Source organism: Hylobates moloch, unplaced genomic scaffold, assembly GCF_009828535.3.
Source record: "Hylobates moloch isolate HMO894 unplaced genomic scaffold, HMol_V3 SCAFFOLD_10, whole genome shotgun sequence".
NCBI classification, from domain to species: domain Eukaryota; kingdom Metazoa; phylum Chordata; class Mammalia; order Primates; family Hylobatidae; genus Hylobates; species Hylobates moloch.
The window spans coordinates 103,398,277-103,423,583 of NW_026652285.1; the positions used below are offsets into that span (position 1 = coordinate 103,398,277).

A 25,307-nucleotide genomic window follows, 5' to 3' on the forward strand; every position below is an offset into this window, starting at 1 on the left:
AGAGAAATGGAAGCTTAAAAAAACAAATAGAAAGGCCGGGCACAGTGGCTCACGCCTGTAATGCCAGCACTTTGGGAGGCCAAGGCAGGCGGATCATGAGGTCAGGAGTTCAAGACCAGCCTGGCCAACACAGTGAAACCCCATCTCTACTAAAAATGCCAAAAGTAGCTGGCGTGGTGGCACGCCTCTGTAGTCCCAGCTACTCGGGAGGTTGAGGCAGGAGAACTACTTGAACCCAGGAGGCAGAGGTTGTGGTGAGCCGAGATCACGCCACTGCACTCCAGCCTGGGAAACAGAGCGAGACTCCATCTCAAAAAAAAAAGAAAAAAAAAAAACGGAAGTCTTTATCTGTATTTGAAGTTTAAATCTAGTACGTGAAATAAAAAACAAAATAGGCTTAACAGCAGAGTGAATACTACAAAAGAACAGTGAACTCAAAGACATATCAATAGAAATTATCTAAAATGAAGGTCAGAGAGATGGAAAAAAAATGGATAGAGCATTTCTGCGATCTGTGCAACAATATCAGGCAGTCTGACATATGTGTAATCAGAGTCCTAGAAGGGTAGGAGACAGAATGGGTAGGATAAATTCACAAAAGAAGTGCAAAACTTATACAATGAATACTATAAAACATTGTTGAAATTAATGACAACCTAAATAAATGAAAATACATCCCATATTCATGGATCAGAAGACTCAACATTTTGTTAAGATGGAATACTTAGCTAGTAAATTGTAGAACCAGGACTGAAACCAAGGTCTTTTCAAATTAATTTAATCATTCATACAGGAATTCATGGTGAGTAGGACAGGCAAAGGTGGCTGTGTTCATGGAGCCTCCATTAGATGGAGGGAGTCATTCTTTAATAAAACTGTAATTTCAGATAGTGTTAAGTACTGTGAAATAAAGCATGATGTGATAATAATTGGGGAAGATGGTTTAGGTTAGATGGTCAGGAAAAAGTCTCATAAATGTCTCTTTTTCTTTTTACATTTTGTTTTCTTGAATTAGGACCAAATAAAGGCCACACATTGAGATTGCTTGCTATGTCTCTTAAGTCTCTTTATGTATAGGTTCCTCTTTCATGTCTCCCTTTTGAATTTTTCCTGGTAATTCAGTTGTTGAACAAAGCTGGTCATTTGTCCTGTGGCGTTTCCCATGATCTGGTTGCTGACTGCACAGCTTCCAAGTGAATGCCATCTGATGCGGGAAGTCAGGGACCCCGAATGGAGGGACCTGCCAAAGCCATGACAGAAGAACATAAATTGTGAAGATTTCATGGACATTTATTAGTTCCCCAAATTAACACTTTTACTATCTCTGAACATAAATCATGAAAATGTCATGGACATTTATCACTTCCCCAATCAGTACTCTTGTGATTTCCTTTGCCTGTCTTTACTTTAATCTCTTAATCCCATCATCTTCATAAGCTGAGGATGTATGTTGCCTCAGGACCCTGTGATGATTGCATTATCTGCACAAATTGTTTGTGGAGCATGTGTGTTTGAACAATATGAAATCTGGGCATCCAAAAGGAACAGGATGGCTGCGATTTTCAGGGAACAAGGGAGATAACCGTTGGGCCTGACTGCCTGAGGGGCTGGACAGAACAGAGTCATATTTCTCTTCTTAGAGAAGCGAATAGGAGAAATAATGCTGAATTCTTTTTCTCAGCAAGGAACAGCCCTGAGAAAGAGAATGCATTCCTAGGGGGAGGTCTCTAAAATGGCTGTTCTAGGAGTGTCTGTCTTTTTTTTTTTTTTTTTTTTGAGACGGAGTCTCGTTCTGTCGCCCAGGCTGGAGTGCAGTGGCGCAATCTCGCCTCCTGGGTTCACGCCATTCTCCTGCCTCGGCCTCTCTGAGTAGCTGGGACTACAGGCGCCCGCCACCACGCCCGGGTAATTTTTTTGTATTTTTAGTAGAGACAGGGTTTCACCGTGGTCTCAATCTCCTGACCTCATGATCCGCCCGCCTCGGCCTCGCAAAGTGCTGGGATTACAAGCGTGAGCCACCACGCCCGGCCTTAGGAGTGTCTGTCTTACACAGTTGTAGATGAGGGATGAAATAAGCCCCAGTCTCCTGTAGCACCCCCAGGCTTCTTAGGATTAGGAAATTCCTGCCTAGTAAATTTTAGTCAGACCAATTGTCTGCTCTCAAACCCTGTCTCCTGATAAGATGTTATCAATGATAATGCGTGTCCAGTGGGACATGAAACTTCATCAGCAATTCTAATTTCACCCTGGTCCTGTGATCTTGCTCTGCCCCCGTTTGCCTTGTGATATTTTATTGCCCTTGAAGCGTGTGATCTCTGTGACCCACACCCTATTCATACACCCCTCCCCTTTTGAAATCCATAATAAAAACTACTGGTTTTGCGGCTCAGGGGGCATCACAGAACCTGCCAACATGTGATGTCTCTCCCGGACACCCAGCTTTAAAATTTCTCTCTTTTGTATTCTTTCTCTTTATTTCTCAGACTGGCCGACACTTAGGGAAAATAGAAAAGAACGTACTTTAGAATATCAGGGGCTGGTTCCCCGATAGCCGTCCTCGGCCCTCTGTTACTTCCTCTGCAGTGGTGGTTGGGTCTAGAGGCTTGAGGAGAGTCAAGTTAATTGTTTTTGGCAATATTGTAAGTCTGGATCTTAAACACTTACTCCTTACTCCTTACACTATATTAAGGCATTATTGTTAAAATTTTCAGATATAATGGTCATGTAGTGATGGTTTGTTTTATAGATTTATACAGGAAAATTCGTGGATGAAATGATATGTCTGAGATTTGCTCCACTGTAATAAAGGATGAGAAGTACTTGGGGGGTAAAGACAAAATCTGACAGGCCATGAGTTGAGCATTGTTGAATCTGGCTGATGGGTGTCTGGAGGGTTCATTATACTATTCTGTCTGCTTTTTGTACAGTTTTTAGATTTTCCATAATTTTATGTTTTAAAGCCCGTTATTTATCTCAATTAAAATGAATGGAATTCTCTCTCACCCATTTATGAGGATGCAATAACTATCAATTCATGTTGACTTCAGTAAAGTATGTTAGAGATCGACTTCATTTTCATGGGAAGCCATTATTTATCAAATCACTTTTTTTGTTGTTGTTTGACGGAGTTTCGCTCGTTGCCCAGACTGAAGTTCAATGGCACGATACTGGCTCACTGCAACCTCCGCCTCCCAGGTTCAAGTGATTCTCCTGCCTCAGCCTCCCAGGGCAGCTGGGATTACAGGAATGCACCACCATGCCCAGCTAATTTTGTATTTTTAGTAAAGACAGGGTTTCTCCATGTTGGTCAGGCTGGTCTTGAGCTCCCGACCTCAGGTGATCGCCTGCCTCGGCCTCCCACAGTGCTGGGATTATAGGCGTGAGCTGCTGCACCCAGCCTATCAAATCACATTTTAAAAATTAAGCTGAACCATTTGAGGTTTCTGAGCCTTGTCAGGCAAAATGCTCATATACTGGCAATTTTCTGTGTTTCAGCCTGATGCATGGATGTCAGCTAAGCAGTCGAATACCTTCCACATGCATGCATTCATTGTTAAGTTTTCTACCTTTCCATGGCAGTTCACTAGTTATCAGGGGCAATGCTGTTAGGACTGAATTGGATTCCTAGTTTTTAAAAGCTGTGACTCACCATTAAATGGTTGTAGTGAATTGGTACTGTTGTTGTTGTTGTTGTTGTTGTTGTTGTTGTTGTTAAGAAATTTAAAGGGAAAAAAGAGAGACTAGGAAGTACATTATGTTGCCCTAAGACAGAAATTAGCTTGTTGTATTTGAGGCACAGAAGATATGTGTGACTGTCCTGAGTGAGGGGAGGGTGATAAAAGATGATGTCAGAGCGGTGGACAGGGGACACAGATCATGTCGGGCCTTCTAGAATTGGTAGGCAGGAGCAAAATGATATGACTGCCATTGCAAGTAGTGCTCCAGCTGCTGTGTGGACATAGACTGTAGTGGGAGCAAAAGACCAGCTAAGTTGTTGCATAGTCTGGGCAAAAGGTTGGGGTTAGGTGGCTCAGACCAGAGTAGAAAGGAGGGGATACCCTAGGGGGTGGGCCCACTGGAGGTTTGACGAGTAGAGATTAAATGATTCCTTAGAAAATACTTAGGAATGTGCCTAGCACATACAGAGTGCTTGATTTTGGGTTCATTGTGGTTAAAACACTGAACAGCAACCATTTTTTGAGCATATAAGTCTGTTTCAGTCTCTGTTCTAAAGTGTGTTACATTTCTTGGCTCATGTAATTCACTCACCACCGTGTTGAGGTGGGTAGTTTCTTACCCCCATTTTATAGGAGGGGATCGATAACACCGCTCTGCTCTTGCAAGTTTCTGTGGACAGTGGCCCCTTTCTAAAGTCCATCTTATTCTGCATTCTCAGCCACAGAGAGATGACACTCAACTAATGTGAATGGCCCCTCAAATGTAGCCCAGTTGTTCTTTAAGAACCAGCTTCCAGAGAAGTTAAGTGTTTGGGACCTGACACAGCCTCGAGTCAGCATTTGCCCCTGTGCTAGCAGCATCCTCTGAGCATGAGATTTGCGAACTTGGACAGAATTCAGCTTTGGTCATCATTTCAACAATGAAGCTAATTTAAGCTTACTTCTGCAGCACTGGGAAAGTCATTATGAAATAAAAGTGCACAAATTGAGAGAAAGACAGTGAAAATCACTTATCATCCATTGCTAATGAGTTCAGCCAAACACTGGAGGAATCAGAATAAGTGGTGTTCGTAATAGCTTGTAAATGTTTTCAAACTTTTTATTTGGTGGATCTCTTGTGGGGTTGGTTTTCCTGACCCTGGCATTGTGTCAAACAGACACTGCGGGCAGTGTAGCAGATAAACATTAAAAGTTCCCACCTACCATAAATCATGTTTTCAGAGAACTGTGAACATGGAATAGCTTGAGAACTTCTCATAGGTAGGAAGTCCCTGTCCAGAGTCTAGCTTCTTTTGTGGTTGTTAGAGCATTTGTACCAGAGCTAATCAGAGTTCTCTTGCTTTTTCCATTTGTACCAGCTGTGAGCACCTCCTGCCCACGGATGCAGCCTGCCATTTCACGATGACCTCTCATCCTATCTTGCTTCCTGACCCTTTTGTTTTTTAGCAATCATCCTCTTCCAGTGGTAGCGTGTTTGGGTCTGGAAACACTGGAAGAGGGGGAGGTTTCTTCAGTGGCCTTGGAGGAAAACCCAGTCAGGATGCAGCCAACAAAAACCCATTCAGCTCGGCCAGTGGGGGCTTTGGATCCACAGCTACCTCAAGTAAGTTGAGAAGACTTTTCCCAGTCTCTTGGTCCCCTAATGCCATTGTCATTCTTAGAGTGTTATCAAAGCTTCAGCAACAAATATAAAAAGAAAAAAAAATCTAGAAGGCTCATTTAAATATCTTCCCCAAAGCAGTGTGATCTGTTTTGCTTTTTTATTTTTGGTTTTTTAATGAGATGTCCTGCATAATCATGAAAAGACATCAGAGCTGCAGGGAGAAGATATGTGTATTGAGCTGCTCCCCTCTTCTCTCCCAAGGCCCAAATCGCTCTGTTTCTTAGTATTGGAGTGACTTGAAGTGAATGCAAGCAGACAAGCATAAATGAGCGGCAGCAGAGCAAGCCGAGGATGCTGGGAGGAGAGCATGCAGACTTCATTTGGATAGTACTCTCCGAATTTTCCTTAAAATTCAGCTCCTGTAGGGAGATGTCACCCAAAAGTTGAAGCCTTTCATATTGCTCACCTCTTACATTTTTGTTTTATTTTCATCTGAAGCTGTATCTGCCAGTACTTTCTTTAGCTTTTTTTTTTTTTTGAGACAGAGTTTCACTCTTGTTGCCCAGGCTGGAGTGCAGTGGCATGATCTCAGCTCACTACAACCTCCGCCTCCCAGGTTCAAACGATTCTCCTGCCTTAGCCTCCCAAGTAGCTGGGATTACAGGCACGTGCTCCCACGCCCAGCTGATTTTTATATTTTTAGTAGAGACATGGTTTCACCATGTTGACCAGCCTGGTCTCAAACTCCTCTGCCCGCCTCGGCCTCCCAAAGTGCTGGGATTACAGGTATGAGCCACCATGCCCAGCCTTCTTTAGCTAATTTTAAAAATTCTTTTTTTTTTTTTTTTTTTTTGAGACAGAGTCTTGCTCTGTCACCAAGGCTGGAGTGCAGTGGCATGATCTTGGCTCACTGCAAGCTCCACTTCCCGGGTTCACGCCATTCTCCTGCCTCAGCCTCCTGAATAGCTGGGATTACAGGTGCCCGCCACCACGCCTGGCTAATTTTTTGTATTTTTTTTTTAGTAGAGACGGGGTTTCACCGTGTTAGCCAGGAGGTCTTGATCTCCTGACCTCGTGATCCGCCTGCCTTGGCCTCCCAAAGTGCTGGGATTACAGGCATGAACCACCATGCCCAGCCTTTTTTTTTTTTTTTTTTGACGGAGTGTTGCTCTATCACCCAGGCTGGAGTGCAGTGGCACAGTCTCGGCTTATTGCAGCCTCGCAGGTTCAAGCAGTTCTCCCGGCTCAGCCTCCCGAGTAGCTGGGATTACAGGCACCTGCCACCAAGCCCAGCTAGTTTTTGTATTTTTAGTAGAGAAAGGGTTTTACCATGTTGGCCAGGCTGGTCTTGAACCCCTGACCTCAGGTGATCCGCCCACTTCAGCCTCCCAAAGTGCTGGGATTACAGGCGTGAGCCACCGCGCTCGGCCTTAAAAATTCTTTGTTGAGCTGTGTATTCATGGTTGGAAATGAAAGAAATCTGTTTGTGTAGATCTTTATTCTGCTGCTCAGACGGAGGCTGAGATTAGAAGTTGGGAGCCTGTCCTGTTTGTCTCAGCTTCTCTCATTTAATGTGCCCTACATGAAGTTTCTCTCATCTGTTGTGCTGTGTGAGATCTCCATGAATCATGAGCTAGTGTTCTGCAGTCATGACAGATGTTTCCTTAATATTAAGGCCTATGCAGTTAGCAAAACTTTCTATCCTGATTTGCCCTTCTAAACTGCTAAATCAAAAACTAGTCATTTTTTTAGTTCAGCCTGGGCAACACAGCAAGACCCCACCTCAAAAACCAAACAAACAAAAACCTGGTTATTTTGATGTCACTGTCCATTCCACTAATACATAAGGAAAGATAACTTGTTAAGAGACACATACCTTTTAACTCGTGAAATTATATAATCAGAAGTTTTTGTTCTTTAGGTTTCAGTCTGCCAGGAGGGATGTAGAATCCTGGATCTTAGAAATCAAGTCTAGTAGTTTTCAAAAACTGTTTTTGCCAGTGAACTCTTAAGCAGCATCCTGATAAGGAAAACAAAAGTAGGTTCATGTTGAAGCAGGGGTCAGGAACTCCAAAACACACAGCTGGCTGGCACCACAGGACTGTGAGGCTCCATAACACATACTTTGAAAACATCGTCCTTTTATGGCTCTTCATTTTCCATTGAAGAAACAAGCCCAGAATTCTGAGGTCACAGAGCCAGAAAGTCACAGATACAGAACTCAGCTAGACTATATGTCACATGCCAGACACAGAATCTGGCACAGAATAGACACTTAATAACATGCTCCACTGCAGTTAGAAATTTGGGTTTATCCCAGAGCTAAGGTATCATCTGTGAGGTTGTGTTACTGGCCAATTTTGTTAAAAGTTAAATGTGTCATATCCCTATAAACATTCGTTTACTCATCTCTAATGCCATGGCTCTTGACTGTCAAGGAGTTGCCTTCTGCCAGTGGCTGGCTGCAGCTGGTGTGCACGGACACACGTGCACATCTTCCCAATTGCTCGTTTGGTGACATCGTGTGGGGTAGCCTGAAATGAGCCATTGTGGAGTATTTATGTAATGGAAATCAGAAAACCCTACAAACCAGGACTCCCCAGCCTGTCAGACATTACTGGCTTTTAGATGTGGCTGTCCCCATTTCACTGATAGGAAAATCAGGTCCAAGAGGAGATGTATACTGCAGAAGTTGCACAGCTACTAAGTGGCATAGCCAGGATTTAGTCCAGCTGTGTTTCCCAAGCTCTCATGGGCCATGTTTACAGAACGTCTCCCAGGTATGCCTTTTTGGGCAAAATTTATGCATGGAAAAGACTCCATTATAGAGAGTTATTTGAGCAGTTAGTTCCCTTTGTGACATTTATGCCCCGGGCTGCTTAGCCCTGAAACTGCCCACTTTACCCCTGAGAAGTCATAAGAACTATAACAATGACCACGAAAGACAAGCTGAGAACACCAGTACTTGGGAGTTGGCATATTCTGTATCCAGAAGCTCAAAGCTTTCAAGAAGGGCTTCTTCTCTCTGTCATCCCCATAGACTCTACTAAAGAAAACCTGTGAACCCATGGGGACATCTAAAATTCACCACCACTGTGGATTGTTACCCATAAGGACCTGTTGCCTCCTTGAGTATTGTCCTGAGGACACTGTGTAGGGCCATTCCCAGCACATTATTTCTGTTTAGGGTCCTGAAAGACATATTTGTCTCATTGGAAGATGAAGAAGCCGTTTGATGATGATCTTGTGGGTTTACAGGGTCCCTCTACAACTGTTCTTTAAGAAAATATCTTGGAAAGTATCCTGGGCAAGAGCTTCCTGAGAGACCCTTTCGGAGTGTGCATTGAATTCTTGTTCAGTGACTTTAGACCTGCAGGATGATACGGGGCCTGGTCTGATACTCTGTATCGAATTTAATTGCTATCCAGTTTATATTAAGTATAATTTAATTCAGATTGGGTCAGGCCTTGATGTTGGATTATGCTAGTGTTTTTGCCAAATAAAAGACCAAAGAGGATCCATGTTTTGCCAGCAGGGTGGAAGCCCAGAGCAGATGCCAGTTTTACCTGTACTTGGCACCCCTAAAGTGTCAGTCACAGATGGCTGTGCAAAGACAAACTTGTTTTTTTTACTGGATAGTTTATTTACAAGTCAAGAAGAATCTTCTACAGTGAAATATTGTTTGGTCCGCCAAGATATTCTCACGGTAATATGAGAATATGGTAACATTTTCAAAAGCTAGAGACTGTGTTATTTTGGAACCATTAGGAGAAAACCAAGAAACACATTGCTGACATTAGAAACAGAGACTCAGTCATTGTTTTATGGTACTTTGTTTCAGAGCAGTTTAAATCAATGGTAAAATGTCTCAACATGCAGAGCTCCTTGAGAGACTGTAAATGAGAGTGACTACAGCTTTAATGGTGTCATTCTTGGGATCTTTTAAAAATGAAAAGGATTTAATTATCTCCTGCTGACCTGCTTAGTGTCTTACTAGCTGAAGTGTGATTGAGATGTGGAAGGAGGAGGTTGAAGGAACAGAGAAGGGCAGCAGCCTTTTCTGAGAGTCTACAGCATACCACACTAGTGCCCTGTGTGCATCATGTTATCTTCCCAGCATCCCTGCAGAGTCACAATTGCTGTCCTGTTCTGTGTGGGGAAACTGGGACTTAGGATAGTTAAGTCCTTGCCTAGGGTCACACAGCTATTAGGTAATCTCACCCAGGTCTGACTGCAAACTTCACTGCTTGTTCCACTATAATATGCCATAAAGATTTTAAAGCCAAAGAGTTCTTAAAGAGAGAAAAAGGTAAAAAAGCCCAAAGACTTCTAAATGATCTCTGACTTCCCACCACTGTCCCAGTAAAATCGTTTCACCTCACATTTCATATGGTTGCACCAAGTTTCTCCAAGAGGAGATTCAACCCCAGTCTTGCCCTTGAATTTGTTTGCTATTTGAATTTTGCATTGCTAGCACTAACAAAGTGCAAAAATCTGTTCTTGAAATACCAAGTAAACGGAATGGCTGAGAAGCCTGTTTTCATCTCCAGTGTCAAATGTACTGCCATTGAAGGAATCAGACGTAACTTTGGGCTAGCTCAATAAGGGGAAGGTCAAACTGCTCGGAAGGCCATTTTGTGGGACTCCGTCAAGGGATATATTATCCTGTGGTACTGAGTTATGAGGGTGATACAAAGGGATTTCTTAACCACCCAGCTGCCAGTGCCTGACATACCCGACATGTGGGTCCTTAGCCAGGCTCTCAAATTGTCAGCAGTGGTTTTATAGGGCAGTGACCATGATGTGATGGGCCAAGTCATATTGTATTACTGGTGCCTGGAAATTTGAGGTGACTGGGTCCCAAAGTGAGGCCACTCACTTCCTGGGTTGTGGATTAAGAGCATTGTATCTGGACGTATTAACCATGTTGGCTCTCCTATTAGGGTCGATTGGTAGCAGCATGAGTTGAGAGACCTGGGGAGGTGACAGGTTAATGGGGGGGGCCACCTCTTCCAACAGCTCGACTTTGAAAATGATGTTAAGTGCTCCCCCTCCTCCAGCCCTCTCCTTTCACTTTGCTTGTGAACACCTGACTGTTCACAAGCTTAGGGAGAGACTGGTCCTTCATTACCCACGCAGTGATTACCTAGAGCATATGCTGTGCCTCCCATTTATGCCTTGTGTCTTTGGGCATCCATTCCACTTCAGGATAGCTTCTCCCTGCCTTGTGGGCATATATTTAATAAAGCACCCATCTAGACGTGGTAGGAAACGTGAGTTATTCCTTCCCTTCCCACCAACACCCGCCCCCCCCCCCAAAAAAAAAGTTTGAAAACTCTGACATATCCTGTGCTGTATTATCTGAGTGACAGCTTCTGTGTATGTGGACTTTGGCTATTTGTCTATTATTATCTGTCAGGTTTGCATTTCTTGTAACAGGTGAAAAAAATTCTCAGCCATCTTGGTTTTTAGTAGTTTCCTTTTTTCCTTTAATTCTTGGAGGGAATCCAGTGCATAGTTGAGAGGGGGATGACCCCCTAGATAAGTATCTAAAAGGTCAAGGGCTTCATTAAACCTCTTAGAGGAAATCTGACTGGAAGTCTTACTAGCCTCTTTCACATTCTTCAGACCATCCCTATATCCCCTTGGATCAAAGATAGGAGCACCATGATTTTTCTCATTTCACTGCCATTCTCTGAGCAGCTCAGGCAGCCATAAGCATGCTGAACTTGACTATAAAAGCAGGAAATAAGTGCTAGAAGCCATTATGCCTGGTTTGGATTTGTTCTAACTTTAATTTCCCTAGTTTGACAAAATTTGAAGTTAGTCTTGGTGTGAAGAGACCAATCAAAGTAAGCCCTGTTATTCAGAAGAAAGCAGCCTGTGGGGCAGAGCCCATGGCCTCCATTGCTGGGCAGTCTTGACACCTGCAGGAGCACCCAGTGAGCTTCTACAAAGGAGCCTTTTCAGTGGGGCTTCTCACTGCTCCTTTATTTTGTGCCTATAAAATCATGCCAGGAAATCCTGAGCCTGGGTGCCAAAATGATTAAACACTTCCCAGCAAGGTGCGTGAAGATCAGAGAAAGTGCCTGTCGCTGTCACTCCGCTCCCTTGGGTTCTAGGCGGCTTGTCACTCCCATCTTTCCAAACACCCAACTGAGATTTTTTTCTCTGTTCTGAGAAGCAGGTAAGGACATTTCTCTCCCTCTGACCTCCCTCACATCTTCATCTCTTCAGATACCTCTAACCTATTTGGAAACAGTGGGGCCAAGACATTTGGTGGATTTGCCAGCTCGTCGTTTGGAGAGCAGAAACCCACTGGCACTTTCAGCTCTGGAGGAGGAAGTGTGGCATCCCAAGGCTTTGGGTTTTCCTCTCCAAACAAAACAGGTACTCCTATGTCTATTTGTTATGGTTATCTTTATATATGTATTTGTTTATCTATAGATATCTGGAAGGAGACATCTCTAGGGTGGTTATCTCAAGAGAGTAGGATTGGAGTAAAGAAGTTAACTGTTTCCTCCACATTATTTTTATATTTACTGAGCATCTGCTACATTCCTAACATGATTCCAGGTCTTCCAAAACATGTTTAAAAGCATAGAACGCAAGTAATGCAACTTTTTTTTGTGTGTGTGTGTGTGAGATGGAGTCTCAATCTGTCGCCAGGCTGGAGTGCAATGGTGTAATCTCAGCTCACAGCAACCTCCGACTCCCTGGTTCAAGCGATTCTCCTGCCTCAGCCTCCCAAGTAGCTGGGATTACAGGCATGCGCCACCATGCTCAGCTAATTTTTGTATTTTTAGTAGAGACGAGGTTTCACCATGTTGGCCAGGCTGGTCTCCATCTCTTGACCTCGTGATCCGCCCACCTGGGCCTCCCAAAGTGCTGGGATTACAGGCATGAGCCACTGCACCCAGCCGTAATGCAACTCTTAAGAGAACACAGATTCTTCTTGGGGAGAAAACATTGTAAATATTTTACAGTTGCAGAACAACCAAAGTAAAGGAACACATAAGGAAATGATAACTGAAGTATCAACAGGAAAGCATCCTGAGTCACGGATTTGTTGGGGTGCCCATTATTTGTGAGGGTCAAAGCAGATTATCTGTTTAATTTCTCATGTGTATGTTACTTTCCCCTCTTCCGCAAATCACTTTATTTTTTTATTTTATTTTTTTGAGATGGAGTCTTGCTCTGTCGCCCAGGCTGGACTGCAGTGGCACAATCTTGGTTCACTGCAAGCTCTGCCTCCCGGGTTCACACCATTCTCCTGCCTTAGCCTCCCAAGTAGCTGGGATTACAGGCGCCTGCCACCACGCCTGGCTAATTTTTTGTATTTTTAGTAGAGACGGGGTTTCACCATGTTAGCCAGGATGGTCTCGATCTCCTGACCTTGTGATCCGCCTGCTTCAGCCTCCCAAAGTGCTGGGATTACAGGCGTGAGCCACCGCGCCCAGACCCCAAATCACTTTATTTTTAATTGAAGTATACGTTTATCCACAATCCACATAGCGTAAGTACACAGCTGAATTAATTTTCACAGTTGGAATACACCCATGTAACCAAGGAAAAGGAACATTACTAGGACTACTTTTTATCCCAGCATTACTATTAAAGTATATATTTATATAAACTATATGCCTTTTTATAATCATGTATGATGTATTTATAACTAAAAATTTTTAAAGAACAGTATATGTTTACATCTGAAAACATGTACTTCATTTCCGTCATCTGCCTCTCCACCCTGTTTCTGTCTCTGAGATCTGCGGAGAGTCTGCACTCGTGTCCTTGTTGATGGAAAGTTGTGTGAAAAGAGTTTTTTTTAAGACGGGGGTCGAGGGTAGGCTGTTTGAGCAAGCAGCTTTTTAAAGCAAACTCCCCCTAGGTAAGTGGGCAGGACACTTGGCCCTCGTATGTAGGGGATGCTCTGAAATATGCTAATTCCAGAGGAAGGATCCAACCTCAGGACTAGATGCATCGGAGGCTCTGACTTGGGAGTAAGGCTGCCCCAAATTAATACATGGAGTCTCATATTTAGAGCCTAAAGTGCTGTGGTTTCCAAATCCACTGTGCACCTTACCTCAGACTGTGACTCGGGTAGCTTAGTCTTTGGTTGCTAGTTAATACTGTTTTCCTAGAAATTAAAACAGAATATTCTGAAATGGGCTTCGCAGCTTTCTTTTTGCCATACACACAGTGCATTGTTTAAAAATGAAAGGGCCACAAGGCTTTTATCCCAGTTAGAAAGGTACATCGTGAACATTTCAACTGGGGAATTTTAGTTCATCGATCATCAAGACTTTTTATGTTTTTAGGAGGCTAATAATGTTTTCTTCGACTCTTACGGTTTTCCTATATATGGTTCTTTATCCTGAGATTATGTCCCCACTGATTTGGAAATCTGACCTTTGAAAATTGCACCTGTAATCCCAGCAGTTTGGGAGGCTGAGGTGGGAAGATCACTTGAGCCCAGAAGTTCAAGACTAACCTGGGCGACATAGTGAGACCCCATCTCTAAAAGAAAAAAGGAAAATCACACCTAATTCAGACACTGGGTACAGTGGCTCACGCCTGTAATCCCAGCACTATGGGAGGCCAAGGAAGACAGATCACTTGAGTCCAGGAGTTTGAAACCAGCCTGGATAACATGGCAAAAACCCGTCTCTACAAAAAAAATAATGCAAAAATAAGCCAGGCACGTTGGTGCACGCCTGTAGTCCCAGCTCCTCAGGAGACTGAGGTGGGAGGATCAATTGAGCCTGAGAGGCAGATTGCAGTGAGCCAAGATTATGCCACTGCAGTTCATCCTGGGCAACAGAGCAAGACTCTGTCTCAAAAAAAAAGAAAGAAAATCTGACCCTTTTATTTGTCCAGTCTTAGAGAAAATATATCCCCCAACTTTTCGTAGTATTTATTTGCCCCATGAAACTGTAATACTTAGATTGAGGACTCAAATAGAGAAAAACTATCTTTCAGATACATAAGATGAATGAACTAGTAACCATAAACATCAAAGTGAGGGCAGGGGAAAGGCCACTCCCCCTCATGTGTCAGGACTTCATCTCTCTGCTGCGGAACTTGTACTGGTTCTGGGAGAGCTTTTTCTGTCGAAAGAGGGGACTGGAAGTCCCAATCAGAAGGAAGGGCTGTTGTGAATAGAGGAACTGCCTTCCTGCCCAGGCGTCAGGGCACTTTTTGCTTTAAGAGAGATTTTAAGTTGATGATTTGGACGGGTCTTTGAAAAATTCCAAAAGTATCTATCCTCCCTTCAGTAAAATTGCATTATAAAATTATCCTGCTGGAGGTCATCCGGGGAGAGGACAGGAGGAAGGTGGGATGGACTGAAGATGGCCTTGCTGCCCACCATGGTCAGTGGTCTACACCCTGCTCTCTCGCTAAAGTGTTAGATTTGGAGGGAGGCAGGCAGGGGATGAATGGTGGGAAGATGAGAGGTGGGCGTTTGAGTCGCACAGACCTTGCTCCAGTCCCAGCTCTAGCACCCACCAGCTGGCTAAAGTTTGGACAAGTGGCATATTGTCTAAGTCTCAGTTTCCTTCCCTGTGATGTAAGGATCCCAGGATAATTGGGAGGATTTAAGAAAACTGCTGTGAAGCCCCTGGCATATAGTGGGCCCTCAATAAATCAGAAAGTTTATCATCATTGATTATTAGAAAATTTATGTTTCTTCTGGAGAAGAAATTTATGAAAATACGGCAGCTGATAAAATCAATCCCCTCCTGCCATCAGGAGAGAGTTGCCTGTTTAAGCCAGAGTGACTGTTTTCTTCCTGTTTAATTTGGCTGTGACCCAGGTGTGTTATTTGGGGGCTTTTTCTCTCTGTGTCTATTTAACTGCCACCCCTCCCCTGTCCAGTTTATTTTCTATATCATCATGACCTCCCATTTTTCACTCACCTTCCACCAAGAAGTCTAAGCAATATTGAATACAAGGCACTAGATAAAGCCCTGCCTGTCTAGGAAGAAAGTGTAACTAGATCTGTGATCAGTCTTAAATAATTCAACTGTAAGGGTTTTTTAGCACTTTTTTTTTTCCAGTCTGTTATATTTATAACCCAACAGTCTCCATTATCATGGCTTGGAATTTCACTCAGCGTTTTAAAATGCAGAATGTTAACCCAAACATGAGCCTTAGCAAAAAAGTATCTTCTCAATTGTGCAGCCTACCACTGTTAATGGCAAATAGGCACATGAGCGAATCACAGAATAACAGTTAACTGAGGAATTCAGCTGACAACTTTTCATACCCAGGATTTGATCTTTCCTGATTCAGACAGCAGAAGCTTATGTTGTGATTACATAAACAATAAGAAGTCTAGATTTCATCCCTCTAACAACAGATTGACTTTCTGAAAGGGGAGAAAAGGCTTGTCGCTAGGCCAGCATTACTCCCGCTAGCATGCAGTTCATAGGCCAACACTCACTTAAGAAGTACTCCCTTTAGAGGGTGCTCCCAGTTAGAGCACATTTCTTATGCCATTCTCTTCTGTTCATTCAAGAAGACACTCACTGTCTATTCTAATACTTTAGAATGATTTCAGCAGTATCTTGGAAGGTTGGGAACCCGCATCAGGAATAGCTCAGCAGAGGATGTTTTGTCTCCCTGCCTGACAGGCATCACCAGCAATCAGAGTAGGGTGCCCTGTGCGTGACCTGACCCTTGCCTGTGTGGTGCTGCCCTCTGGCAGCCTGAGCCCACTGGGCAGCAGTGTTGGCAACTTGCAGAAGGCATCTGAACTCTAGGGCTGTCCTCACTGTTGACTTATTATTAGATTTATACAGCAGCCTGCCTCCAAAGAAGAAATTTGGTGTGTTTTTTCATTGAGAAGTAATTCCAGACTGCAGGAAAAAAGCATTTAAAAAATAAAAAAAAAAAAAACCTTCTCCACTAAGCGAGAGAAAGGGAGACACTGATGAGAGACGTAGGAGCCATCAGGCTGTAAATAAATAAAAAGCACCTGGCTGGGCGCCAGTGTACACATCTCTGTCTCTGCTATGACCCAATTCAGGGATTCTCCCTGAGAGGGGGTTTTGAGCTTCTGATTTTATAATTTGGGTTTCTGTGAAGCCAGATGTCTTGCCTGTGTACTGATAAGTAATACAGACTGTCATCTTTTGTCAGCTGGGTAGGGATTGGAGTTTTTGAGAATGGTTTTTCACTCCAAACAGCTCAGAGGACCTGGGAGGGGTGGAAGGTGCACCGAGTGGTCTCTCAGAGGTCTACTCACACGGCTTCACACTGACTTCACAGGGTCTGCAGGAGCTCTCCTGAGTGGACCCCAGAGCCCTCTGCTAGAAATGGAGGGGGGTGGTTTGGTTTGAGGGCTTTTGTTTTGTTGTTTTCATTACTATTTTCTTGATAGAAGGGCAGGGGGTTGTTGCCCTTTACTCTAGTTCTTGCATTTGAATTGCTAACATCCTCTTTTCCCTTTTTTCTTCCTATTTGGTTTCTCATTGCTCAATGTCTTTTCCTGTCTCCTCCTTTCTTTCTCCCTGTTTGTTTGCCTCTGTTTTGCTCAGGTGGCTTCGGTGCTGCTCCAGTGTTTGGCAGCCCTCCTACTTTTGGGGGATCCCCTGGGTTTGGAGGGGTGCCAGCATTCGGTTCAGCCCCAGCCTTTACAAGCCCTCTGGGCTCGACGGGAGGCAAAGTGTTCGGAGAGGGCACTGCGGCTGCCAGCGCAGGAGGATTCGGGTAAGCCCCCTGGGGAGGGCCTTGGGAACCCACATGCCAGCCAGAAAGCACTAGGGGCCTGTACTCTTGCTCTGAAAAGAAATTTGACCATGAGCTGAAGGCCCCTCCCTTGAAATTGGTGAACAACTCCCTCAAAGATTCCTGTTCCGGCCGGGCGCGGTGGCTCACGCTTGTAATCCCAGCACTTTGGGAGGCCGAGGCGGGCGGATCACGAGGTCAGGAGATCGAGACCACGGTGAAACCCCGTCTCTACTAAAAATACAAAAAAATTAGCCGGGCGTGGTGGCGGGCGCCTGTAGTCCCAGCTACTCGGAGAGGCTGAGGCAGGAGAATGGCGTGAACCCAGGAGGCGGAGCTTGCAGTGAGCCGAGATCGCGCCACTGCACTCCAGCCTGGGTGACAGAGCAAGACTCTGTCTCAAAAAAAAAAAAAAAAAAAAAATTCCTGTTCCTCTCCAGGGCAAGACTCATTTCTTTCAAGCCAGGCTTTGTTGAATTCATGGTGGACCTCAGCTGTGTTGCTGTTCCCTGGTATGAGAAATGCTGGTCATCAGAGCCCCTGTTCTCCTGCTGGGGCTAAAGGAAGGCACCAGCCCTGCCTTAGCTACTGCTTTGTAGCCAAGAGGTACCCCGGTGTGGAGCTTCTGTTAGGAAGTCCTCAATGAATGGTTTTCACCAGATTCTTTGCCGTTGGGATTATTCTGTGTTAGACCCGTTATCCTTGAACAAACAACTCCCTGTGTCCCCTGCTCCCCTGCAGCCCCCCAGAGTGAGTATTCAGTTGCACAGGTCCCCCTATGGGAAGATCCTGGATGATCAGGGATTTCAAAGCTGCTCTCATTGCCTCGTGTGCGTCTGCGCTGGAAAAGGCCCATTTTAGGGAGTTGCTTTTAAGGGCAGAATTTCAGTGTGGTTGCCAAAACCCCAAGGGAAAAAAAAACTTCACCACACCACAACATCCCCATTTAAAAAATGTACACGGGATGATTACCAAGTCTCTCGTTCAAAGGAGGTGTCTATGCCTGAAAGGAGTTCTAAAATGCCTCTCCCCACGGTACTGGGCTCAGCATGAGCTGAAGACTTGGGGGAGGGGAGATGATTTTGTCTAGGGGAATTGTCGAGATACTTGGGATCTGAGTCTTGGCAAGATGACAGCATCTTTATCTTGAAAATAAACTATAGTATGTTCTTACTCACACCCTTCCCCTCTGTGCAGGATGCTGGAGCACAGCAGCAAGAGTGAGAGGGTTGGCGTGCTGCTTCTCCTGTTTCACGGGAGACTAATGCCTTAGGTTTGCCCTCAGGAAACCCCAAGAATTAAAGTTAAGGAAAGCTTTGAAAGGACAGTTAGAGACCCACTTAGGCTGGTATTCTCAGAGGTCTTCATGGATGCTGTTCTCTGCAGTGATGACCTAGCACACGGTACCACAGAGTTGGTGGAAAGTTTGGCTTGACTGGGTATCTTGAGAATTGACTTATTTATTTGAAACCAGCTGTTTTCTTTACTAGTAGAAGAGTATCATATTCTGCCTTGGGGCGGCTCTCACACAAATCCCGACTGGCTGGGTAGTCAGTCCTAAAAAGGGTTAATGCCAGGTCAGTTATTAAATCTCCGTAAGAGTCCATTACCTTCTTCCAGGTCCCTGGCCATGAGCCTGTCTCTGACCCTGAAGGGCAGGCCTCTGAGAAGGGCAGGCTGTTGCTGATGAGGCCCAAGGCAGGAGGAGGAAGGGAGCAGGCCGCTCCTGGGAGAAAGTCCAATGAGAGCAGATCCCTTGGCCACCTTTGTATGGAAAGAGCCTTGACCTCACCATTAAAAGTGAATAGAATGGTGGAAAGGAGGAGTTTTAGATACTTTTTCTTGCTTTGGGGTTGACTCTTGCCCCAGGTGCTGCCCCTTCTCCCAGAAACCACTGATCCATTTCCCTCACCTAGTCACCTCCAGACCCCAGAAGCTCTCCCCAACCCAGCTGAATTCCTCTGCAAACAATTCAAGGGGCTCTGATAGGTCACACAGTGCCACCTTGTGTGCTGGACCATATCTGGAGGGAGAACTGAGTGAGGGGGCATAGGGGATTGTCTCCAGGTGGGGCGAGCAGGGGAAAGAAAATGGTAGCCACTTTTACATTGGTTTGGGTAGTAATTATTGATTCAGGAAGCAAATACAAAATCCTGAATGAAATGACTTGGAAAAAGTAAATAGAATCAAGATCCCCAGAGGAGCTGAAGATAAATAAATGGGAGCAGGGTGTGGGGGAATGGTCGGTAAGTGAGAAATGCTGAAATGATAGAATAAAGCTTCAGGATTGTTGGAGGTAGAGCAGGAACTATGTACTGCATAGTTCCCAAATGCCCTTGTGTTCCGACGGGGGATGGAAACTAAAACACTGGCCAGGTTGGATTTCATACTGTAGTCCTGCCATTTTTCTTCCCAGAGCAGAGATAAAAGTTGGCCCTGGGCGATAGCTCATTCTCTCTGAAAGGCTGCTAGTTAGGCCCAGCCTGTCACCCTGGATCATGAGTGTCGTGTGTATGGAGACTTACGGCAGGGGGCTGAGGCTTGCAGATGGCCAAGTGGTGGGAGGCCCCACTGACCTCGGTCTGTTTCTCACTGGAGCGCAGGTTTGGGAGCAGCAGCAACACCACATCCTTCGGCACGCTGGCGAGTCAGAATGCCCCCACTTTTGGATCACTGTCCCAACAGACTTCTGGTTTTGGGACCCAGAGTAGCGGATTCTCTGGTTTTGGATCAGGCACAGGAGGTAAGCTGCTACAAGTTCTCCCCTCACAAGCACAATGGATCCCTCTTGCCTTCTCCCCCAAAGAAGTGAGTATGTTTTACCTGACCAGTCTGTTTAGTATTTTAAAAGCTGACTAGGCACGTGGCTCACGCCTGTAATCCCAGCACTTTGGGAGACCAAGGCGGGAGGATCACTTGAGCCCAGGAGTTTGAGACTAGCCTGGGCAACATGGCAAGACTCCATTCTCTACAAAAAATTTTAAGATTCGCCAGACATGGTGGCACACGCCTGTGGTCCCAGCTACTCAGGAGGCTGAAGCAGGAGGATCACTTGAGTCCAAGAGGTCGAGGCTGCAGTGAGCTGTGATTGCACCACTGCACTCCAGCCTGGGTGACAGAATGAGACCCTGTCTCAAAATAAATAAATACATAACATACTGAAAGTGGTTGAAAAATACTTTTTTTTTTTTTTTTTTTGAGACGGAGTCTCGCTCTGTTGCCCAGGATGGAGTGCAGCGGCACGATCTCGGCTCACTATAAACTCCGCCTCCCGGGTTCACACCATTCTCCTGCCTCAGCCTCCCGAGTAGCTGGGACTACAGGCGCCCGCCACCACGCCCGGCTAATTTTTTGTATTTTTAGTAGAGATGGGGTTTCACCGTGTTAGCCAGGATGGTCTCCATCTCCTGACCTCATGATCCACCCAACTCGGCCTCCCAAAGTGCTGGGATTAGAGGCGTGAACCACCGTGCCTGGCATATATATATATATATATTTATTTATTTTAGGTTTTAGTTAGACTTCGGACATTGTGTCATTTCTTACCAAAGAAATTACTGTCTTGATTTCCTCTCAGGATTTGAGAAGCCTAAAATAATAATGGTCTTACTAAGCCGTGGTTTAAAAATCTAAGTCAGCAGACTCAAAAAAAGGCATAGAAACTTCACAAAGCATCTTGCATTTATTTAACACTGCTTCTTCAGGTGGCAGAATATGTGTCTTCCATTTTGTTCTTGCAATAAACTGACAAGGCACAGAATTTAGGTATCATTACAATTCTACCAGTGAAGAAACAGAAACTCCAAGGAACTAAGTGTTAGCAGCAGAACCAGGCCTAGAATCCAGCCATCTTGCTTCTCTGGCCCTCAAAAAGAAGAGGAAGCAAATGGATGGAAAAACAACAGCAGCAAAAAAAAAAAAAAGTTTTCCTAATGAATGGATCTGTGTGGTCCAGTGCAGCTGAGAGGCCAAGCCAGAGACCCTCTGTCTATAGCTGGGGCCAGGAAGGGAGGAAGAACCCTAAAATACTAAGATAACTCATAAAAAGTAAAGGATTTCTTCTGCCTTCTGGGGGATCTGAGTAGCTCCAGAGGACAAACTGAGAATAAAGGGGCTTCTGTGTGTACCTTTCCCGCCTTCCTGTAGGTGGTAGAGGCATGGAGGGCTTCCCACGAGAAGCACAGAGGAGGGCAGGCACTTAGCATGGGGACCACCTTTGTCTTTCGAGTGGATGCATGCTTTAACTTCACTCTTCTTCTGCTTTTCAGGGTTCAGCTTTGGATCAAATAACTCGTAAGTATCCCCCTTTTTGAGTCTGACATAAATTTAAAAGCATTAAATAAGGTTGGAAGTGTGTGCATCTTGCTGGATTTGTGCATTTTCTTTTCGTTTTTTCCTGTTTTTAGAGTTTGTCCTGGAAGTGTGGGGATTCATCAGCAGGGTTTGGGTTTTGTGGACTTGCTCTTCTCTGTAGCAATATGGCAGGAGGTGCCAGGCCTTGCCTTCTTAAGAGGCATGGTTCAAAGAGAAAAGAGCACGCCTGCCAGTGAGCCGGGCCTGAAGGCAGTGCTGAGGAGATGCTGCTCCTGACTTCCCTGGAGCTTTCTCAGAAGCTACATGCTAACCCCTGGGCTCTGGGCCATCACCAGGTCTCATGTGTTGATCCACCCTCTGTGCTTCTGTGTAAAATTTCATGACAGTAAAATTCAGTCTTAGCCAGGTGGGTGGTTCACGCCTATAATCCCAGCACTTTGGGAGGCTGAGGTGGGAGGATTGCTTGAGCCCAGGAGTCAAGACCAGACTGGGCAACATAGTGAGACCCCGTCTCTACTAAAAATTAAAAAAATTAGCTGCGCATGCTGGCTTATGCCTGTGGTCCCAGCTACTCCAGAAGCTGAGGCTGGAGCATCACTTGAGCCTGGGAGGTCGAGGCTGCAGTGAGCCAAGATGGTACCACTACACTCTAGCCTGGGTGACAGCCAGACCCTGTATCAAAAGAAAAAAAAAAATACTGGCCAAGCACGGTGGCTCACACCTGTAATCCCAGCACTTTGGCAGGCCAAGGTAGCCAGATCACTTGAGGTCAGGAGTTTGAGACCAGCCTGGCCAACATGGTGAAACCCCATCTCTACTAAAAATATGTATATACATATACAGATACACACAAAAAAATTAGCCAGGCATGGTGATGCATGCCTGTAATCCTAGCTACTTGGGAGGCTGAGGCAGAAGAAGCGCTTGAGCCTGAGAGACGGAGGTTGCAGTGAGCTGAGATCACGCCACTGCACTCCAGCCTGGGCAATAGAGTGAGATTCTGTATCAAAAACATAATAATAAATCTGAGTCCTGACCTTTGCACACAGGCAGAGCAGCAGAGCCTGTGACTGCTCTGTGACAGAGCAGCTGACTCCACCACTCTCCTGTGCTTCCTTGCAGGTCTGTCCAGGGTTTTGGTGGCTGGCGAAGCTGAGTTGGTGTCAGCAGGCCTTTCGGTCCCTGGGACCAACCGCAGTCTCAGCTTCTTCACCGAGAAATGTTGGAGCAGGCTGTTGAGACCGACGTTGCCATCAAAACACACCTAGAAAGAAGGAACAGAAACCAGAACTCACGAGATGCATGATTACTTGTTTTATATTTCATGTTGGGTTTTCCCTGCCACTATTAAACTGTCTGTTTCTGTACAGAACGTATGTGGGTTTTTTCAGATCACAGCCAAGGAGATTGCCCCGTTTCTGTGGCTCTGAGAAGCCAGCAGAGCCTCCATCCGCCAGAACACTGTGTCTTCAAGGATGGTATCAGAAGTCATCAGCGTCAGTGTTGATAAACAGCATCGAATGTGCCGTGGTCTCACTTGGACCTAGCGCCCTCCACATAGGGAAGATGTTGAATGCTGGCTGGTGGGTCATCTTTTTGAGGCCGAAACTCGGTTATCTCCTCTCGATGTTCTTTTTGCCATTGTGTATCAGGACCATCCAAGGACGCACTCTGCGATTGAGTGGAGGCAGAGGAAGCCACTCATGTCAGCAGCAGTTGAGTTTCAGAAGCAGCCATAGTGCTTTTCAGCACAGTACAATAGTAGCCAGCGTGAGGCAGGACAGTGCTGCCCCTTAGCCGGCCTTGTCCGCTCATCTCCATGTGGCTCTTGGGTGCTGCGTGTCCTACTCCAGAGAGGAGGGGGCCAGTTACTTGAGAAGACAGCATTTATATTGTGTATGTGGCAGTGACACTGGTAGCCACACCTACCCAGTGTCTACTAACCACAGTGCAGATAGCCCTTGGGTAGACCCAGGAAGTGTGAAGACATTGCTGTTGCCAGACAACACTAGCAGAACGATGCTGGATTTGACAACAGTGTTTGCTAGCACGGCCCAGAGCTCATCACTGCAGTTTTATTAGAGTGCTTCTTTATCTTTAATGCAGTATCTTTGAGGCCTGTAACATCCTAGATAGTTGCCATCAAACAAGGACCGTCTCACATTGAAAACAGATGTAAGAATTTCTCTTTCAGGCCCAGAATCTGACGGTGCTTTGGCTTGGGTCATGAGCGGGGGGGAAGTTGGGATTTTTTTTTAGAGTTTTACATATTGGCAGGTTGTATTTTTTTAATGTTTTAATAAAAGTTTGACATGACATTCATCATGTTGCAGACAGTGTGACTTCTTTGGTTCTGATGGCTTATGTGGGGACAGTAGACCATGGTGAGGTCTCCACTGTGTCACCACCTGGTCTAAAGGTCCCCATCTCACCTGTGCCCCAGGGTCACCTGCAGAGTTCTTTGTCAAGTACACATTCCCAGCCTCCATCCTGGGGACTCTGGCTCCGGAGGACTCAGATAGAGGCTGGACGCCCACCTGGCTTTGTGTTTGGTGATTTCTTAAGCTCACGAGAAGAGGAATCTCATTGTATAGCACTGTTGGGTTTCAGAAATCCCTCCCTCAACCAGATGCCAGCAGAGCCAAGAGCTGGAATTAGATCCGTGGTGTCTCTGGGTGACTGTCACCCTGCGCTCTGTGCAGTTAGGGACGGGCTGTCTGTACGGTCCGTTATCTAGGAGCTCTGCCTCTTGCAAAGGGCTGGGGTCTCCAAAAATTTAATGTGTGCTCTTTTTGGTCCTTGAGAATTGAAGAGCCTGTCACCTTCTCCACCCTGTGTTCACAGGTGAAGTGGGAGGACAGTCCCCATGACATTCACAACCAGTCACAGGGCACGTTTCTCCCACGTGGGCTCATGCTAGTCTAGAGACAAAGGGACTCAAGCTCTGACAGGAGAGGCTTGTGGCGGAGGGCTTAGCTGTAAAGGGAGAGATGTACCTGAAGCGCTGCAGGCTCCATTCTGCCCTTGGCTGTCATCCTGCCGACTGGCACCCAGGCCGAGCCAGTCTTCTACCCTTCTGCTTCCCCCTGGACACTCCTTTTTATAAATAGAAATCGTTCGGCCTAAACCCTTGACCTCAAATTCTCTGCGTTGATCCTCCATTGAGGTGGCATGTGACATCTCTCCATAAGGCACTATCAGCTGTGCTCAGGCAGATAACACCCCCACTCCCTGTCAGGCAGCAGCCCCGGAGGAATGTACTACTGGCATGTGAGCCCCTCCAAGTTCCTTTTTTGGGGTCGATTACAATGGTAGATGGAAGGGGTCAGCTCAGCCTGCATCCCCTGACGCCAGAGCTGTCAGGATATCCGGCTGGAATGCACAGTCGCTCCCACCTGCCCAGGGAGGAGATGGCGGGGCTTGAGCCACCTCCAAATCGGGGCAGGCAAAGAGCCTGGATGACAAGAAGGGGCCCCAAGGATGCCCACGCAGCCCTTCTGGGGCATGTGCTACAGCGGCAGGCACAGGCAGTTTCATTTATGTTTCTGCTCCGCATAACTCAGGAAAGGCGGGGGTGCAGACTAAGCCAGGCCGTGTTTTGCTTGGCTTTTCCGGACACACATATCACACTGGTAATTGGTGCTTCAGATGGCAACACAGGGATAGAGGCCAAATTGAGCTCCTCAGGGACAGGTAGAACCCCAGTTACACAACAACACCCACAATCCCGGCCTCTTGTTTAGGCAAAAGTGTGAGTCCTGTGGCACAGTGACATGGCTGAGCCAGTGGTCCCCTCCACATGGCCCTGCCCACCTGTGAGTGTCCTGGTGCCTGCTTTTAGCTTTGCGTTCTCTGTGGCAGCCTCCAGAGAGGCTTCTAGGTCAGGTCTGTGGCATTACAGAGAGGGAATGGACTGTGCAGGCTGCCCTCACTCACCCTCACCAGCTCTGTAACCAGAACGAGGCACTTGGCCTGTGTCT

The 25,307-nt window shown here is 45.8% G+C and overlaps 1 protein-coding gene and 1 long non-coding RNA gene across 7 annotated transcripts in view; one reads left to right on the forward strand and one right to left on the reverse strand.

Moving 5' to 3' along the window:
* NUP214 (nucleoporin 214) overlaps positions 1 to 23,649 on the forward strand; it is a 109,492-nt gene extending 85,843 nt beyond the window's left edge. For 3 of the 6 annotated variants that reach the window (XM_032165441.2, XM_032165443.2, XM_058444911.1), the window contains 6 exons: positions 5,124 to 5,280; positions 11,518 to 11,670; positions 16,824 to 16,995; positions 19,617 to 19,756; positions 21,282 to 21,306; positions 22,450 to 23,649. In XM_032165441.2, the coding sequence (XP_032021332.2) occupies positions 5,124 to 5,280; positions 11,518 to 11,670; positions 16,824 to 16,995; positions 19,617 to 19,756; positions 21,282 to 21,306; positions 22,450 to 22,483 (681 nt within the window). In that variant the 3' untranslated portion in view covers positions 22,484 to 23,649. The remainder of the gene's footprint in view (positions 1 to 5,123; positions 5,281 to 11,517; positions 11,671 to 16,823; positions 16,996 to 19,616; positions 19,757 to 21,281; positions 21,307 to 22,449) is intronic. The other 3 variants (XM_032165440.2, XM_032165444.2, XM_032165445.2) reach the window with 1 other exon arrangement.
* LOC116475780 (uncharacterized) lies at positions 676 to 22,447 on the reverse strand. The gene is made up of 3 exons (XR_009215111.1): positions 22,365 to 22,447; positions 7,157 to 7,300; positions 676 to 1,240 (listed from the first exon to the last, which is right to left on the reverse strand). It is a non-coding gene; the product is annotated as an uncharacterized LOC116475780 (long non-coding RNA).
* Positions 23,650 to 25,307: the final 1,658 nt, after the last annotated feature.